This window comes from Passer montanus, unplaced genomic scaffold (genome assembly GCF_014805655.1).
Source record: "Passer montanus isolate IOZ18808 unplaced genomic scaffold, ASM1480565v1 scaffold49, whole genome shotgun sequence".
NCBI lineage: Eukaryota > Metazoa > Chordata > Aves > Passeriformes > Passeridae > Passer > Passer montanus.
In genome coordinates, this window is record NW_024369818.1 from 6,595,298 (window position 1) to 6,612,408 (window position 17,111).

The following is a 17,111-nucleotide window of genomic DNA, read 5'->3' on the forward strand; positions in this document are numbered from 1 at the left end:
ACGCAGATAAAATATGTCCTGCATGCAAAGGACATAAAATATTAAAGAATATAAAACATTCTTTAGAAAGGCAGCAAGTTTCCCATGTGTTTAGTCAAGGGCATTAACTCCAGCTGTAAGAACATTAACTCCTCAAGTGGGGAGAGAAAGGAAACAGCTGCTTTACCAGCTATTTCCACCCAAACAAAAACAAGGGTTTGTGGGTGGGAAGCGAGGCAGGTAGGAGCAAAGCCATCAGCAAGGGGTTTCAGTGGGACCTTGTGGCTGAAAAGGAGACTTGGTGCTTTTCCTGTTCCAGAGCGATATAAAAACTTCCCTGTGGATGGGTCAACTGACCACAAAAACAAAACAAAACCATCCATCAGGCAGGGGGAAGATGTAAAGGCAATCCATAATCCCCAGCAGTGGTAAGCAGCGAGGGCATGCATCAGGATGTCACTACAGCTTTTTGGGACTCTTAAGATGCTCTTGCAAACACCCATGCTCCTGTTTGACAGGGGCAAGGCCGAGAGGCTGCCCTCAACTCCTGACATGCAACACACGGAACAATTGTAAATGAAAGCAGGAGACACTTACGAAGACAGCACTATGGCAACGGCATCGTTGAGGACGCTCTCGCCAAAGAGAAGGGCATACAGCTCCACATCGACCTGCAGCTCGTGGAATATGGCAAGGACAGTCACTGACAAACAGAAAAATAGAGACATTCAAATAGGTGCTGTTATTTCGCTGTAATCAAAGACTAAATGTCCTTTTTAGAAAGCTGCCTTCCTGCACATCTGTGCCACTGCTGCGATGGTGCCAGCTGCCCCCCGTGCTCTCTTTGATAGTCTTCCTTCTGCTCTTTCAGATTTGGATTTGATTCATCATTTCCCTCCTCCTTTCACTAAAACACATCTTGGCCTACTGAATCTTTTGCAGGCAGACAAAAACAAACTCTGCTCGGAGCTTCCCAGGGTCTGAGCTCATGGGCTGGGCCATAGTACCAGGCTGGCATGAGCCACCCAGCTGTAGGGATGCTGTCAGCTCAGAGCACCAGGGAGAGCCTTCCTGCACCTGCAGAAGGCCAGAAGGACCAGGCTTGTCCAGGATGATGACTGCTTTTTCTTTCCATTCCTGAAACTCTGAGAGAAATCCTTGGATTCAACACATTCTAAGTGCCAGCACAGACACAACATTTCAGATCTGACTGGAAATAGCCAGGCATCAGCTCAAACCCCATGTGGGGGTTTCTGTGATTTAGGACCACATGGCAGAGATCAGAGCTCCCTCAAGCTCTTCTGTGATTCAGCAGCTCCAAGAAGATAATGGAAAGCAGCAGGTTTTGCATATCAGCCTCACAGAGACACCACAACATCCAAAACTAGCAAGACGTGACACTCGGTGCATTGGGCTGAGCCAATTCCAAACAACTTCTGTGAGGCTTCTCAAACAGCACTCTGGGCACACTGAGGGGGGTTTAACCCATTTATGCACAGGGAAATGCTCCATCTCCACCTGTGAAATCTTCTTGTTCCTATTTCAAGCCCAAAGAAGGAACACGACACCAACAGCTCATCCGCAGCATTTCTAAGCATTTGAAGATTTGCAGCCCTGCTCAGCAAAGAGCAGGAGCAAACAGAGCCCTTTTTGTGGCCCTGTGTTTCTACATGAAATGAGAGCATGCAAGTGAACAGCTACGACATACAAGCTATCATGAACTAACTTCAGTTATTTGGACAAAGCATATTTTCCACAGTTTTGACTTAGAAAGTGCATCATTAAACCAAGGTGTCACTACTCCTCAGTACTGCTCATTAAGGTGTCTCATTAGTCTAATTTCAATTAGATTAGCCCCTGTCAAAATCCAGCCAAACTGGAAGCAGGACAAAATAGTTTAACTAACTAAAACCACCAACTGAACCCTCCTCACATCTTGTTCTGCAACAGCTGCTGGCACAGGGAGGCAGAGACACAATGCCAAACCCCAGCAAAGTCAAAAGAGAAGTTGCCAAGGACTTCACTGCAAACAAGGATTCAGGAAAGCAGAGGTTTGCTAACTGTATTGCACATAACTGAAGAAAATTAAAAGGCACAGAGACAAATCTGACTTCTAAGAATGTCACAAATAAATTAAGCTCCAAAATTCAGAAGGAAGGAACTCACAGAGGTTTCAGACTTTCTTCCCCTCTGCCCCACAACTCAAAACAGGCTAAAATGTAGGGAAAGCTTGTAACACACCTGGGTCAGTGGCTGACACGATGGCCCCAAACAGGAGGCAGTCAGTGAAGTAGAAATCTCCCCCGAGCTGCCCGGTGACTTTCATCAGCGCCACGCAGCCGTACACCACAGAGCTGGGGATCAGAAGAGGCAGTTACACATCTCTGCAATGCACTGAAACAGCATTCACATGGGCTTGCTTTCCCTGCATTTACCAGGTTAAAGCTATCCAAATGCCAGGACACCAAAGAGCTGCATGGGAAGCACAGAGCCTGGTGAAACCCCAGGGCAATGATCTTGGAGGTGAATGCTGGACCACACAGCAAAGCACCCTCTGAACTGGAGCACAAACATGCTGCCAGGAGGGAACTGGGGCCAGAACCCCTCCAGGAGCACAACATGCCTAAAGAAAAGCAGCAGCCAGGCTTATGGGGTCACAAAATTACTTTGCAGTGCTGCACATTAACACAGTTCAGTGAGGTCACCTTGGACTGACTCTGAAATGCCCAAAACTTTCAGTGAGGAGCAGATAATGCAGATGTTGAGTTTGCTTGAACCCACTGGACTCCAGTGGAGAACACCCTGTGTCAGCCTGTGTGCTACTATCCAGAGTTGGAACCACCCAGCAGCTCTGCACTGAGGGATAAACAATCTGAAACACATCTGTGCTCACTAGACACCCATCTCTATGATCCTGCCCTCTACTCTTGTGCCTCGAGTTTAGGAGGCCTTATGCTTCCAATAATTTGAAGTTGCTGATTTATCAAGACAATTTTCTCTGAAGTGTGAAACTTTTCTTGCCATGAATAAATATTCTCATGGGATGCTCAGATGCTGAGAGAGCACTTCACAATTAGACAGCAACCATCCTGCCCACACAGCAAGAAGTTTGCACAGTAAATAGTATTATTTGCTGCTGCTGAGCAGCAGTAGCAGAGCCTGTGTGACCTTTCAGGGCTGGGATTAGCAGCTTCAGCTCCAGGCTTAGAGCACTTCTCCCAAGCACAGCTCAAACCCCTGTGGAAGAACCAGACCAGCTCCATCTACTCACCCAATCACCAGGCAGGAAATGGCGGTGCCAAGGAAAGCATATGCCAGGATGGATCCCAAGTTTCTGAAGAAGTGCCTCTAGCAGGAGAAAAAAGCCAAAAAACTGAATTATATTTGCTAACAATTTATTTCAAGCCTGCACAGGCACCCATAGTGTCCACAGCAACTTGGACCCAGCTCAGACACCATGAGCTGGACAGGCACAGGGTGCCCAGCACAGCCCAGTGCCAGACCAGGAGTTAATGCACCATTAATGAACGTGAATGCACCATGTTCTCATGGTGGGTGTTTAATAAGGTGCTATTCCAAGTCCTGGGAACTGATTTCCTAACCCAGCAGCATTCCTCCTTCCTTCTCCCGCAAGCTAAACTGCATCATTCTCCTCTCCTTCCAAGTCAGCATTTCAGAGAGCTGCTGCTTTCTAAAACCTTCCCACACTCCCATGTGCTTGGAGAGCTGGGATGGCTGAAATGACCCCAAAAACCCCTGCTGGAAACAGCTGAAGTCACTGACCCTTCCTGACAAAGGGTCAGGAAGGGGCAGACGAGAATGACAGGGGCACCCTCAGCTCTGCTTCCCACAATCCTACATTTGCTGGGTAAAACCATACCCACCCCCACAGACCCAGCCTGCTGAGCAAGCATTAAAGCACTCACAAGTATTAAAAATTCTCTGGAGGCAGAGGAACTAAAAACATCAGCACTGTAAAGACACGTACCCTTTTCAAGCTGTAGCCTGCATAAAATATAATGGGGGGAAGCAAAATGTTGAAGAATACTTCAGGATCAAAAGTCACCTGTTAAGAAAGAAAAAAATCCAACAGTAAAATGATTTGTTAAAATTTTGCAAGACAAAACACAAATAAGAAAGTAACATATGGAGGAAGCCCCATAACCCCACCATGGGAATCCTGTTGGGTCAACACTGAGGATGTGTCTGGGATCTTCTGGAGACAAATCTCAGAGTCTGAACAGCCTAAATTAAGATGAGCCAAAACTAGAGTTTCATTACATTGTGTTTAACATATAAATTACTGTTTATCACAAACACAAGTTAAAAAACCAAAATAAAAACACTTAATCTAGCAGATCCAGGACCCGTTCCCATGGAGAGAGCGGGAAGCACCGCTCACCTCTCCAGTCACTGCCTCCCTTACCTTCCTCAGCATCTCATTATCCTGGACGTTGTTGAGCTCCTGGGCACTGATTTCCCCCTTCAGGGTGTACTCATAGAACTTGCCACTGACGTTCACCAGCAGCGTGGCCGGGCTGCTCTGCACCTGGCAGCTCAGGGTGACGTTGTTGACGTCGCTGGGGACGTGGATGCCGTAGCGCAGGACCACGCCAACCAGGACACCTGGGGAGGGACACAGCTCTGTGAGACAAACCACAGCAAAGCCCAGAATGATCCCTCTGAGCATGGATGCAGCACCAGGATCCTGACCCCCGCTCAGCTGCTGAGCACAGCCACAACCCAATAATTGAACCATCCTCATCCCCCATGAGCCAGGTGAATGCTCCGTGCTCATTGGGAGTTTCTAACACAGCCATGGAAAGTCCTGAAGGATTTGAGCCACCCAGCAATCAGTTAAACCCTCACTCCAGGGCAGCCAAACATTGAAGGCACGCTGGGTTAAGGTGAGCAGCTCATACTGCTGGGCCAGGTGCTGCTCCCACGTGCCCAAACTGTGCCCCTTGCACCTTGAAACCTGACATTGATACATCAAACTCTTCATTTTGGCAGGGATTAAAGATGATACCCAGCAACCACCCTGATCACTCTGAGGCTGGCAAGCATCTTTCCTAAGGTGCTGCAGCACTATGCAGCCTCCTCCCAGCCCTCCCTGTTTTTATAAAACCACATTTTGAAATATAAACATATAAAACTGTTTTCCAATCCACGCCAACCACCCAGATCTACTCCTTGCCCCTACAAACTTCAGGTCTGCACCACAAGCAGCAGCCCCAGGGCAGCCTGTGAGGCAACTCTGCCTCCAGCTCAGCAAAGCAGGGGCATTTTGGAGTTAATTTGCAAGTCAGCAATTTATAAGGCATTTTTCTTTTGTTGTCTGAGGTCTCAAATCCAGACTCAAGTGTGTTGAGTGCTCTCCTGGCAGAGTGTTTTGACATCTGCAGGCTGGGGAAGAGGGGTGTCCCACAAGACACCTTTCCACGCAGCCTTCAGCACAAAAGGGTTTGGAAACTCCTTGATGAGGGCGGCCCCGAGCTGCCACAGAAATCCTGGATCTTAACCCCATCTCTGAACCACACATTTATGAAAAGCTCTCAGACACGTGGGAACTGAACCCAGACCGCAACGCTCTGCGGGCTGCTCCATTTGCCTCCCAGGACTCCTGTTCCTGACTGCTGCCTCAATTACAGCCTTGCTCTCTGCTTTCCTACAGGGAGGGCACGGCCCTGACTGGGAACACCCAGCTCTTCCTGTGCCACCACCTCTCAGAGCAGAGCCTGGGCAGGACACTGTGGGGCCACAGCTCGTTCAGCACCTCCTGCAGCCAGCTCCTGGTCAGCCACACACTTTTTGACTTCTCCTCCCTTGGCCATAGTTTTTCCAGGACAAGATTTGCCATTTTTCCTGATGGCGAGAAGAAAAGCCCCCAGCTCCCATCTCAGGGGTGCCACACACAGCAGGGCCACCAGAGCAAACACCCAGGCCACGAGCACAGGCAGAAGAGGTGGCTGCACACAAAGTCACCACTGAGCTCAGCTCAGGGACTGGGCAGACCCAAAACCCTGGTCTAACACAGCACTTTGCAGCACAGGTGAGCTGAAAGGCTACAGATGCTTTTAAGCCATGCACATCAACCATGTGCTCACCACTCTGGGCTTTATCCTGCCCTGCATCACCCCAAGAGTCACAGAACAGCTCCCTCTGGGCACAGCCTGGCACCAGCAGCTCCAGCAGGGAGAGTTCAGGGCACATCACACTGTGCAGAGCAGCTGAGGGCTGCTCTTACACCACCACCACTTAGAGGAGACACCAAAAGTAATTCTTTAGCTTACTTTTCTGCCAGCCTCTGCTCCTCTGATCTTCCAGTGCTCCAGAAATAAAAGTATAGAATGAAAGCATGTCAAGCACATCATGATGCCACAGCATGTATTCACAGGAGCATGTGGCAGTGGCTGCAAGGCACCACAGCAGTGGGACAAAACACCCCATTTTCCTTTCACACACAAGATGACAATCCTAGAGATACCACGGGAAACAACCAAAACCCCTCACTGGGACAAAAGGAATTTCAAAGGGCTGTTAACATCTGCTTATGGCTATTAAGGTACACCATACTTTGCAGCCCTCGAGAACTACCTGGGCTGACTTTTAAAAAGTTTCTTCTTTAAAAAAAAAGTATTTCAGAGGTTCATGCAGGAATCAGAAACCAGCAGCTGTCTGCCCTTGCTCAGATGGAAGGAAACCCACCCAGCAACCCCTTTAACACCCAAGCTGAACACTGTGAGATGAGAGACCGCACAGGAGGAGGGAGGGACAGACAGAAGGAGGCCCTGCTGTGAATTCAGAAGGGATCCTGACTCACAGCCTCTCCACCCTTAATCCCTGTCCCAAAGCAGTGCTACATCTGACAGCACCCCTGCTCCTCTGCCATCTCCTTATCCAGGCAGCTGCTCCTGGCCCTGTGTGCCAGCCAAGCTCCACACAGGGCCAAATTCCCACTCTGGCCAGGAATGGGGTAAGAGAAAAGGGACAGAAAAACCTACAACATCTGCAAAGACCCCTGTTTGGGAGTCCCCAAATCATACTTTTTTGTTTGCTCAGTAATAGGCTGCCTGGGAGGCTGCCAGCTGGGGAAAGACACCCACGTGCAAATACACAAATACACAAAATTCTCCTGGGCATTGAGTGTGACCCTGCCAGCAGCCCTGACACAGAGACACTGGCAGAGGCACCTGCAGGGAAAGCATCCTGCTGGACACCAATTATCCCACCAACATTAAATGGCCCCACCAGCAGCCCCTCCTGCCCCATGGTGGGTCTGACCAACCCTCCCTATCCAACGATGCTCACAGGAGGCACCTGGGACAAACCTGACATGGTTTTCCAGGCACCAACCCAGTCCTGAGCTCTGGCTACCTGGACCAAGCCCAGGGGACCCTGCAGGTGCTCCTGGCTCCAACAGGCTCTCAGGAAATAGTTCAGACTCTCCTGGCACACACAGGGCTGCCCCAGCAGCAACCTGTGAGCCAGTATCGACATGTGCTTGCTGCCAGAAGCTTTACAAAACTGAGCCCTGGGAGGGAGCTGAGCTGAGCTGAGCAGAGGGAACCCAGCACTGAGGAAGCTGCCAGCTGAAAGCTGCAAGGAGTTGAGAAGCTGAAGGCAAAGCCGGCAAATTAATTGAGTTCTTTTATGCAAAGTGCAAGAGATTATTTTCATTGCATTTCTCCTGACTTCATTAAAAAGAACAAAAGCCCATGGGCTTTTTCTTTAGGTGCTGTTGAACATTTCCGAGGTAATGTTTTAAATGAAGACTAATATATTACCAACCCCAGCACTTAACAACAATGGAAGCAGACAGGATCCCCAGGCGAGCATTAATCTGGACACCAAAAGGGAAGAGAAATGTAACAACTGAAGACATCCTGACAACAAGCAGTTTAGACACACACAATCCACGGGTCAAGTGGGAACAAGCACGAGGAAACTAAACTTCTAGAGAAGCCACCATCAGACTCTGAGAAGAACTGAAACAAAATTGTTCAATTAATCATCCCAAATGCTGAACACCTCAGATGTGGGAACCTCTTTTTAAACACAAAATGAAGCTTAAGGGCTACTAAGCACTTATTTTCTGTAACTGAAATTACTCCAGCCAGTGTCCAGCTCTTGAACATCAGCTCTGAGCAGACAGTGTGATTTGCACCATAGAAATCCACCTGGAGCAAGAGCTTATAAATTCCAGTAAAACAAAGAGGACAAAGAAACTTATGTGTTTTGCCAAAAGAGATATATGCAAAAGTTTTGACTTAGTTGTTGTTGGGTTTTTATAAACAGAAAAAGACAAGCTTTTGCAAATTGCTTCTCTTGTTCAGATTTCAGGGTCTGTTCTGCAGCCCCTTCCACGTTTTCAGTGAACTTCCTTGGGGCTAAAAGCATTGCAGGGAGCCAGGGACAGCAACACCTCCTTTCTTCCCTGCAGATTTCAAGTTGTCACAGTAAAACAACAGCATCTCACCACTCCCTGGGAATCACACATCCCTTTTGCTATGGTACCTTCCACCACCTGAGAAGCAAATGCCAAAAGCCTTGACACCGAGGAAAATTTGGGATTTTCTGTGTGATCAGACAGGTGACGTTACTGAATTCACTAGCAATTCCCTAAGCACAGTCTGCAGAAGAGCAGACAGAAAAGGTGCATTTTGTGGACCAGCAGGAGACTGGAACAACCCAGGCTGTGCTCTGAGAATTAAGTGAGCACTCAGGTACGTCAGGGAGAGAGGATAGTCAAGAGGAAGAAATGTCCAGGAGAAGAAGAACAATGTTAAGGGGAAGTGTGAAAGCATGAAAGGAATAGAAAGTCACATGTTGGGAGCTTTGGGGCAGCAGGAGAGAGAAGACCTTCCATGCTGGAAGCACGTTCACCCACAGCACAGCTCCTGTCCCAGGAGGTGGCCATCCCCACCCTGGGCAGGAGGCCAGAAACATCTGAACCCCCCGAGTGGTGGCTGGAAGGAATGTGAAAATGCAGAGCAGTATTCTGTGCCCCTGAAAAAGCAGAGCAGTATTTCATGCCCCTGAAGGAGCAGAGCAATATTTCATGCCCCTGAAAATGCAGAGCAGTATTCTGTGCCCCTGAAAAAGCAGAGCAGTATTTCATGCCCCTGAAGGAGCAGAGCAGTATTTTGTGCCCCTGAAAATGCAGAACAGTATTTCATGCCCCTGAAAATGCAGAGCAGTATTTTGTGCCCCTGAAAAAGCAGAGCAGTATTTCGTGCCTGTGCGCTGACGCAAGTGCCTCCACCCCTTCATTTGGAAGGACACTTCCAATTAACTGAAACTTGGGATCACAAAAGCCCAAACAGGTCAAGTCACAGCCTTTGGATCAAAGCTCTCTGCTGGGTGGGAGATTCAGCCACATCCAACTCTGTGTGGTCACACATCACCCCCAGCCAGCAAGGGCCACGCAGAGGACAGGCACTAACTACAGCACACAGCAGATGCCTTCTCAACCCTAAACTCAACAAATCTTCCCTAGATACAGACCCATGGCCATGTTAATCATTCCCCAGCACACGTCCCAGTCCTACTCTGGTTGAACTCAAAGTCATGCCAGAGAATCCAAGGAGAGCCATGCACGGCCTTGTCATACCCTGCTTCAGGCCTCCTCACGAGGCCATGGCACCTCAGGAAATCACAGGCCACCACTAAAACCCAAATGTCCACAGCCCCACTGCACTGACCCCAGCCTTGCTCCGTTCCTGAGGGAATACACATGGGCTCCTCTCCAAGAGCTCCTGTCACAGCAGGAGGAACCCCAAAGGTTGTGCACCCAGATCCCCAGGCAGCAGGACAGAAGGCTCGTGGGAGAATCCCCCAAATGGCCTCTCCATTATTCCTGGGCAGCTTCTGGAAATCTGGATGCTCCATGTTGGAAACACAGCCCCAGCATGTGGGATCACAGAACCACAGAATGGTTTGGGTCGGAAGGGGACCGTGAGGACCATCCAGCTCCAACGCCCTGCCACGGGCAGGGACACCTTCCACTAGAGCAGGATGCTCAGAGCCCCATCCAGCCCGGGATGCGAGGCTCCTGACCAGTGCAGCAGCTGGTCTGTGCTGCCCCAAGTCCCCACTCTCAGCCCTGGAGCAGGTAAGCGTGACCCGCCAGGGCCTGGTGACACGCCAGCCCATGACCCTGCCAGCCTCACCCCGTGAGGCCTCTGGAAAAACCCAACCACATCTCACTGCCAGGGATTCGGGAGCGACTCTGCCTTCCAGAGCCCTCCATATCTGGGGTTTGGAAAACAACCAGCCCCGACCCAGCACCGCCCAGATAAGGCTCAGCACAGCGGCGCGGGGCTGTCCGGGTGACACAGCACCCACCGAGGCTGTGCCGCGTCCCCCAGACAAGCCCCGGCACAGCCAGGGCCCAGCAGGAGCGGGAGAAGGACGGCTGCCCCGGGACAGCCGGGCTGGCCGGGCTGGGCTCCCCGCTCCCGGGGCAGCTCCCGCACGGCTCTCCGGGGCGCGGCGGGCTCCGCTCACCGTAGATCATGGCCAGCCCGGTCTCGTGGAGGAAGCGAGCGCGGCGGTGCTTGAAGAGCCAGATGGTGAGGATGGTGAGGGTGAGCAGCAGGATGAACACCAGCAGGTTGGCGCTGTCCTGGCGGTGGCTCTCCTCCGCCGCCTTCTCGGACACGATCTCCTCCTCCAGCGCCCCGGGACGCGCCGCCGCCACCTCGGCGCCCGCCGCGCCCCGCGCCCACAGCCCCGGCCCCGCCGACACCAGGAAGCGGCGCTGGGCGCAGGCGCCGGGGGCGGGAGCAGCGCCGGGAGCCCGGATAGGGACGGGCGGCAGCGACGGAGCGGGAGAGGGGAGCGGAGAGCGGGCAGGGCAGCGCCTGGGGCGGCGTGGGAGGGGGAAAGCGGTGCCGTGAGCCCGGGGACGAGTCCTGGGGAGCGGGATCGGAGTTCCGAGGGGTTGGCAGGAGGGAACAGAAATGCCCAGATGGATTTGGCGCAGGGTAGTTCAGCGCGGGTGTTGTTTGTGCGGGATGTCCTGCGGGACACAGCCCGGCTCACGGGGACACGGGGCCGGGAGGATGCTGCACCGTGCCAAGGCGTGTCTGTGGTGCCGAGAGCCGCTTCAGCCCCCCGGTGCGGTCAGGGTAGACTTCCCACCTTTTTTACCAGGAAATAGAGGGGGGATGCGTGGAACCGGTGAGTCAAAGGTTACAATAAATGCCAATGATCAACTTAAAGGTGACATGTGGGAAACGTCCTCAAAGAATTGCTTTTGTGCAATAAAGAAATAGATGGGGGGATGCGTGGAGCCGGTGGGTCAAGGTTGTAATAAATGCCAATGATCAGTTTAAAGGTGGCTTGTAGGAAACGTCCTCAAAGAATTGCCTTTGTGCCTTGGGGGCATGGAAGACCCGGGGTGTTCAGCTGTGCGGGACCCCGGTGTTTTCTCGCTTTGCCCCAGGCCTGGCTCGGCCAGGGCCGTCCCTCCTGCACGTGTTGTGTGCTCCCCTTCGTGTCGCTTTTGCTTGCACCGGTTTCTCAAGCTTTGAGGTTAAACACGTGCAAAGTGGGAATTAACTCGGGCGCCGCTGGCCCCAGGCTCTGTTTTCGGCTGGAAGGGATCCGGCCTGGCCCGGCGGAGGGAAGGGGCGGTTCGGGGGGGTCGATGGACCCCTTCTCCCGCAGCCGACCCCCAGGAGCATCCCTGGCTCCCGGATCCACTCCTCCCCTGGCATTTTATCAATGGCCCCGCGTGGGAAAGCGGCGGCGTGGCCCCGCCCCCTGCCGCTCAAGCCACGCCCCCTTTGCCCCGCCGCACTCCTCGGGCGCGGCCCGGCCCCGCCCCCTCGGTGACGCCATCCTGGCGCGCCGGGGCGCCCTGGCGGCGGCGGGCGGCGATGGCGGCGGGGTCGGTGTGGAAGGGGCTGGTGGGGCTCGGCCTCTTCGCCCTGGCACACGCGGCCTTCTCGGCGGCGCAGCGTGAGTCACCGCTGCGGGACGGGCCGGGGCGCGCCGGGGCACCGCCAGCCCCGCACGGCCGGCGGGGAACTCCCGGGGCGGGGGCCGGGCCGGGCCGGGCCGGCATCATCATCATCATCATCATCATCGCCCTCAATAAACAGCCCGCCGGCGGGGGCGGCCCTGCCCGTGGGGCCGGGCTGGGGGAGAGCGGGGCGAGCCCCGTAGCGGCGGGAAGGGAGGGAGAAACGAAGGGTGGGAAGGGGGAGCTGCCGCCCGCCGGGTCGCGGCTCCAGCCCGGCCCCTGCCTCCTTCTCCAGCCCGGCCTCTGCCCCCCGCTCCCTCCGGCTCCAGCCCGGCCCCTGCCTCCTTCTCCAGCCCGGCCCCTGCCGTCCCGCTCCCTCCGGCTCCAGCCCGGCCCCTGCCGTCCCGCTCCCTCCCGCCTGCCCGGGAGGGTCGGGCTGCCGCGAGTCTCCGCAGCCGTTCCCCGGGGGCTGGCGTTGCCGCGCTGTTCACTCGCGGGCAGTGTTTGATGGGTGCCTGTGTGTTTCTGTTTTGTAGATCGCTCGTACATGAGGCTGACAGAAAAGGAGGATGAAACGTTGCCCATAGATGTAAGTTCTGGCGGTGTGTGAGGGGTGTAGCTGTGGGGTGGCTTAGTCTCTCAGTTGCTTCCTTTTGATGTGCTAGGCAAGCATAAAGGGTAAAGTCGTTTTTAAGCTGCACTTTCACTGGAGCTCTCACTGTCAAAAAGAACCCACACTTTTCATCCCAGCTTCCTGATCATGGTGTAGCTGTCAGTGAAACCAAACCCCAGATCCAGACCTCCCTCTCCTTTAGAACTACCCTGGAGCTTCTTGTCCAGGATTCCCTGGATGTGGCTCAGAGAGCTTTTCCACCCATGCCCTCCTTTGCAGCATAAACATCCTGCACCCCGTGGCTCTGGGGGGCTGACACCTGTTTACCCAGTGTGGCTGTTTGGCCCTGCACAGCCTGCTTCAGGGAGGGGGCTTTCATTTACTTTATTTGCTTGCTTTTCAAATTTCCACTTCAGTCATCTGTTCCCTGTCTCCTTAACCAGAAGGGCAGGGAGACCAGGAGAGCCAGGCACAGTGCCTGGCCCAGGCTGCACAGTGTTCCTGGCAGGAGTTTGGGTCCTGGAGAGCCCAGAGCACAGGGCTTGGTCTCAGCTCTTGCTGAGGAGCCGTGTGAGTTGGTTCAGTCAGTGCAGCCCAGACCTGTGCTGGGGCAGCTGCAGCTCTGCTGTGCACACGGGAGGGAATTTTAATTCTCCTGTGCCTCAGTTTCCCCCCTGCTGGACTGCCCACCTCTGTTTGCTGTCACTGGATGAAAAGCAGCAGAGATCCTGTGTGGGAACTGAGATGTTTTGGTACATGTGCAGAGCACCTGGTGATGTGTGTGTTGCACTGTGCTCCCTCTGTTGCAGATAGTCCTGCAGACCCTGCTGGCCTTTGCAGTCACCTGCTATGGGATAGCACACATTGCAGGAGAGTTTAAAGACATGGATGCCACTTCAGAACTCAAAAATAAGTATGTTTTATTTCTTCTTTTTGTACGTGCTGGTGTCTGCTTCTCTGTACAAACTGAAATCACTCATCTTTAGCTCAGTCCTTCAATGCAGTCTGTGGGCAGTGACCCCAGGGGAGCAGCCACACTTCCAAAAGCCAACAGTGCCTTGAGTTCTAGGGAGAGTTAGATAACAGGCAGAAATCAAATAAACTTCTTGCTTTTCCTCATCTGAAATGCTGCTGTGCAGACTTGGTAGAGGAATGAAATGTGGAGGTGGGAAGTGGAGCTCAGGAATCACCACCTGCTGTCATGATGTGGTCTCAGACTGCACGTCTGAGTCACTGGAGTCTCACACAGTGTATTCAAGGCAGGACATCTCTAAGACTTTAAGAAAATAAGGAATTTTGAATCAAGGTTTTGAAGAGGATGGTTAGAGCATGCCAAGGTCGTGGGTTCAACTGCTTTATGAGCCATTCACTTTGGAGTTGGACTCAATGATCCTTGGGAGTCCCTTCCAACTCAGAATGTTCTGTGGTTCTGACAGGAAATTGGATGGGCAGACGTTGCCTCTCAGGCCATTTCCAAAACCACAGGGGAGTATGGGAAGTGAAAAAGTTGACCTAATTGTATTTCAGAGTGCTCACCTAAAGCCTTTAGCCTGAGGCACCGGGGGATGGAAAGCTGAGCATCATCAGGTGTTAGCACAAGTGACAGCTGGACAAAGGCTGGCACGTGGTGTGTCTGCAGCAGCACCCACGGGCTGCCTGAGCTCCAGAGAGGAAGGGGAAGTTGGTGACGTGGACATCTTGTGGTCTTTTTCACAACTGGCTGTGAATTTCCTCATTGGTTCAGTTTAGAAAACTTAAAAGCAAGCAAGAGTTTGTATTGAAAACTTGTGTTTTTGTGTCTGAAGTCAATACACCCCAGAGTGACTGTTCTAAACTCCCTGCTCTGAGAGAGTATTAACCTTGGCTTTTTGCATTTATCTTGAAGGACATTTGACACATTAAGGAACCATCCATCTTTTTATGTATTTAATCATCGTGGTAGAGTGTTGTTCCAGTCCCCAGACACAGTGAATTCTTCTTCAAACCAAGACGCTTTGTCATCCAGCTCGGCACTGAAATTTCGGAAACTTGAACCTCTGCGCCGCTAAGACTTTTACAGATGACACCAATAACCCAGGACACTGAGATGTAATATTCAAGTCGGGGATGTAAACACTTTTTTAATTTCTGGAGCAGTATTTATATTGATCTTCCAGACTTTATAAAATATATATATATATAAATATATATATATAAACTAATGACCTTCTTTGTACACTGTTAATGAGAATGACTGAATTGTGGATTGGCAATGCAGTGTAAATTCTACAGTTATGCTGTGAAACACATCTTCAAAGTTTCAGATATTAAAATGAGTTGCAGCTAACTTAACTTCAGTTAAAACAAAAAGCAAGCTAGTATTTCCTGCAATTAATGTTCTTTGGCAGGAGGGAATGTTTGAGTGTATTTATTTTCTCAGTTTGCTTGCACTACAGTCTATGGATCCCCTCTGAAATGCTGTGTGCACTGCATCACTGAACAGCAGGAAAAGGGGCACCACCTGATCCTAGAATGCCTGTGGGACACCAGCACAGTGTGGCAGGGGAAATCAAAGAGATTGCTTTCATTTTTATTTGTTTTACAATGCTGAAAAACAGTTGTGTGAAGGGTTATTCTTTTTCCTGTTTTTCACTACCACATTATTTCCTCGTTGCCCTCCTTTGTTCCGTGTGAGTTGCCCCGGGTTGCCTGGGCTGTGCCTTGGTGCTGGTGTGGGGAGGCAGCTCAGCTCAGCTGCCACACTCCTCGTTCTCCAGCTGTGAACTGGGGAATGCTGAACGTTGTGTGTGTGCTGAACACGGTGTTGGCACCAGGTACAACCTCCAAGTCATCTTCATATTTAAGTATCAGTAAGAGCTGTCCCTTCTGTGAGTGATCCAGGGGTAGGGTCCAGCAGCTTGCTCTGTTTGCTGGCACTAGTCCAGGACAGCCACCCCTTTTCTGCCAACAGAGCTTTCCACTTGATTTTTTCAGCTGAGCCCCTCATTGATTTAATATTACTGTCTTGATTTCATGTATTAGAACTGATCATACTGTCCTTAACTCTTACTTATGTCTAAATTCTTATCCCCCCTCAGGGGCTGAATCAATGCTAAAATCTCTCTTGGTCTGGCTTTTCACCTCCATGATGCAGGAGAGGGAGGGTAGGTTGGGTTACTGGCGAGGCCAGCAAGAATTTGGCCTGGTTGGAGGATGTTTCACTGACACAGTGGAAACTCAGCCTTTTGTCCTGGCATATGTTGTGTTTGGTATTTTTTTAAACTGTTAATAACCATCAAAGGCAAAAAGCTTGGCAAAAATACTGTGTAAACCCAAGTCTCTTTCTAGCTCTGCCCATCCTATGGAGTGGGTGCCCCAGTGCTCGAGCAATATCCATGGCTGCTGCTCTACAATCACTCCTAAGCATCTGGGTTTGATTAGAAAGGGTTACTCTGCCAGCTGAAAGCATCTGAGCTGCAGGATTAGTTCCTAAAGTGTCCTGGTTCTCCTCTTGCTGGTGTCACAAATTGGCTCCTGCCAGCACCAAAGGCCTCGGAAATAGTCTTGGGTCATCCCTTCACTGCACAGAGCTGAGGCTGAACGTGGGCCAGGTGCCCTTGTGGGGCAGAGGAGAGACAGAATGAGCAGAGGGAGGCAGAAGCACAGCAGGAGCTCAGTAGCCACTGTCATAGACAGGTTCTGCAGCCATGGTTGCACTGAGCCCTTTGCAGAGGGCCTTAGAGCAGAGCTGCTCACACAGAACATCTGAGAAGCCTCGTTTGTGCTGCTGGAAGGCTACAGGGACCTGCCTGAGTGTGAGGTGCTGCTGGGACAGGGAGGTGGAGAACATCACCTGCTGCTCAGAGCAGGTCCTGTGGGAGCACCTGGGGCTGCCCCAGGGCCCTTCTCATGAGGAGTAGCCTCACTCTGCAGCGGTGGTTCTATCACAAAGCTGTACAAATTATTTTTTCTTATTGATCTCACAATGTCAAATAAAAATTGATATCCTAAAGTGTTTGTTTGTTTGTTTATTTCTGACCATCCTGCAGCAGCAAATCCCGGGTGAGTGACTATTTAAAAGTGACTGCCCAGCACTGACATGAAGTGATTGCCTTAATTATGGCAGTTCTGTGTGAGAGTGCTGTCTGGCCTGGTGTCCATTACTGGGAGATAAGATCAGAAGGGGGGGATCAAAATAGCTGCAAGTAGCTGAGTAAAACACTTAGGAGGGAAATATTACCAGCCTGGGGATCTGCTTGCCTTTGAGGCTCCTCGTCATCCTCTCTGGCAGAGCTGATATATTTTCTGTCTTCAGTTTAACCACAGTAAAGGCTTTTCTGCCATGTGCTAATCTACCCTGCCAGCCCACGGGACAGGCTCCTGCAAGGTCTGCTGTTGCAACAGTCACTGGGGGAAACACTCGGGCTGCTCCCGGGGCTGGCGATAGTTAAAATCCTGGACTTGAGCAAGATCAGTTTTCACTCCTTGCTCTGCTTTTCCACTGGGGGAGGTTGAAAAGTTAGCAAAGCAGTGGAGGAGTTTACTCAACTACAACATCCATCAGGATTG

At 51.7% G+C, this 17,111-nt stretch overlaps 2 protein-coding genes across 2 annotated transcripts in view; one reads left to right on the forward strand and one right to left on the reverse strand.

The window, feature by feature from the left end:
* SLC9A6 (solute carrier family 9 member A6) overlaps nt 1–11,826 on the reverse strand; it is a 24,490-nt gene extending 12,664 nt beyond the window's left edge. Inside the window, exons 1-7 of the mRNA XM_039722565.1 lie at nt 11,786–11,826; nt 10,489–10,844; nt 4,406–4,605; nt 3,968–4,045; nt 3,251–3,327; nt 2,221–2,333; nt 577–682 (exon numbers count right to left, since the gene is read on the reverse strand). Of these exons, the coding sequence (XP_039578499.1) occupies nt 577–682; nt 2,221–2,333; nt 3,251–3,327; nt 3,968–4,045; nt 4,406–4,605; nt 10,489–10,844; nt 11,786–11,826 (971 nt within the window). The remainder of the gene's footprint in view (nt 1–576; nt 683–2,220; nt 2,334–3,250; nt 3,328–3,967; nt 4,046–4,405; nt 4,606–10,488; nt 10,845–11,785) is intronic.
* MMGT1 (membrane magnesium transporter 1) lies at nt 11,827–16,554 on the forward strand. Its single transcript, XM_039722566.1, has 4 exons — nt 11,827–11,946; nt 12,487–12,539; nt 13,373–13,476; nt 14,449–16,554. The coding sequence occupies exons 1-4, from the start codon at nt 11,865–11,867 to the stop codon at nt 14,609–14,611; spliced, it is 402 nt and encodes a 133-aa protein (XP_039578500.1). The 5' UTR covers nt 11,827–11,864; the 3' UTR covers nt 14,612–16,554.
* The last annotated feature ends 557 nt before the right edge of the window (nt 16,555–17,111 follow it).

What these genes read in the sequence shown, in the direction of transcription:
- MMGT1 (XM_039722566.1), top strand. Translation starts at nt 11,865, where the DNA reads ATGGCGGCGGGGTCGGTGTGGAAGGGGCTGGTGGGGCTCGGCCTCTTC. An exon ending in GGCCTTCTCGGCGGCGCAGC is followed by an intron (nt 11,947 to 12,486) that starts GTGAGTCACCGC and finishes TCTGTTTTGTAG; the next exon opens with ATCGCTCGTACATGAGGCTG. An exon ending in ACTTCAGAACTCAAAAATAA is followed by an intron (nt 13,477 to 14,448) that starts GTATGTTTTATT and finishes TTTATCTTGAAG; the next exon opens with GACATTTGACACATTAAGGA.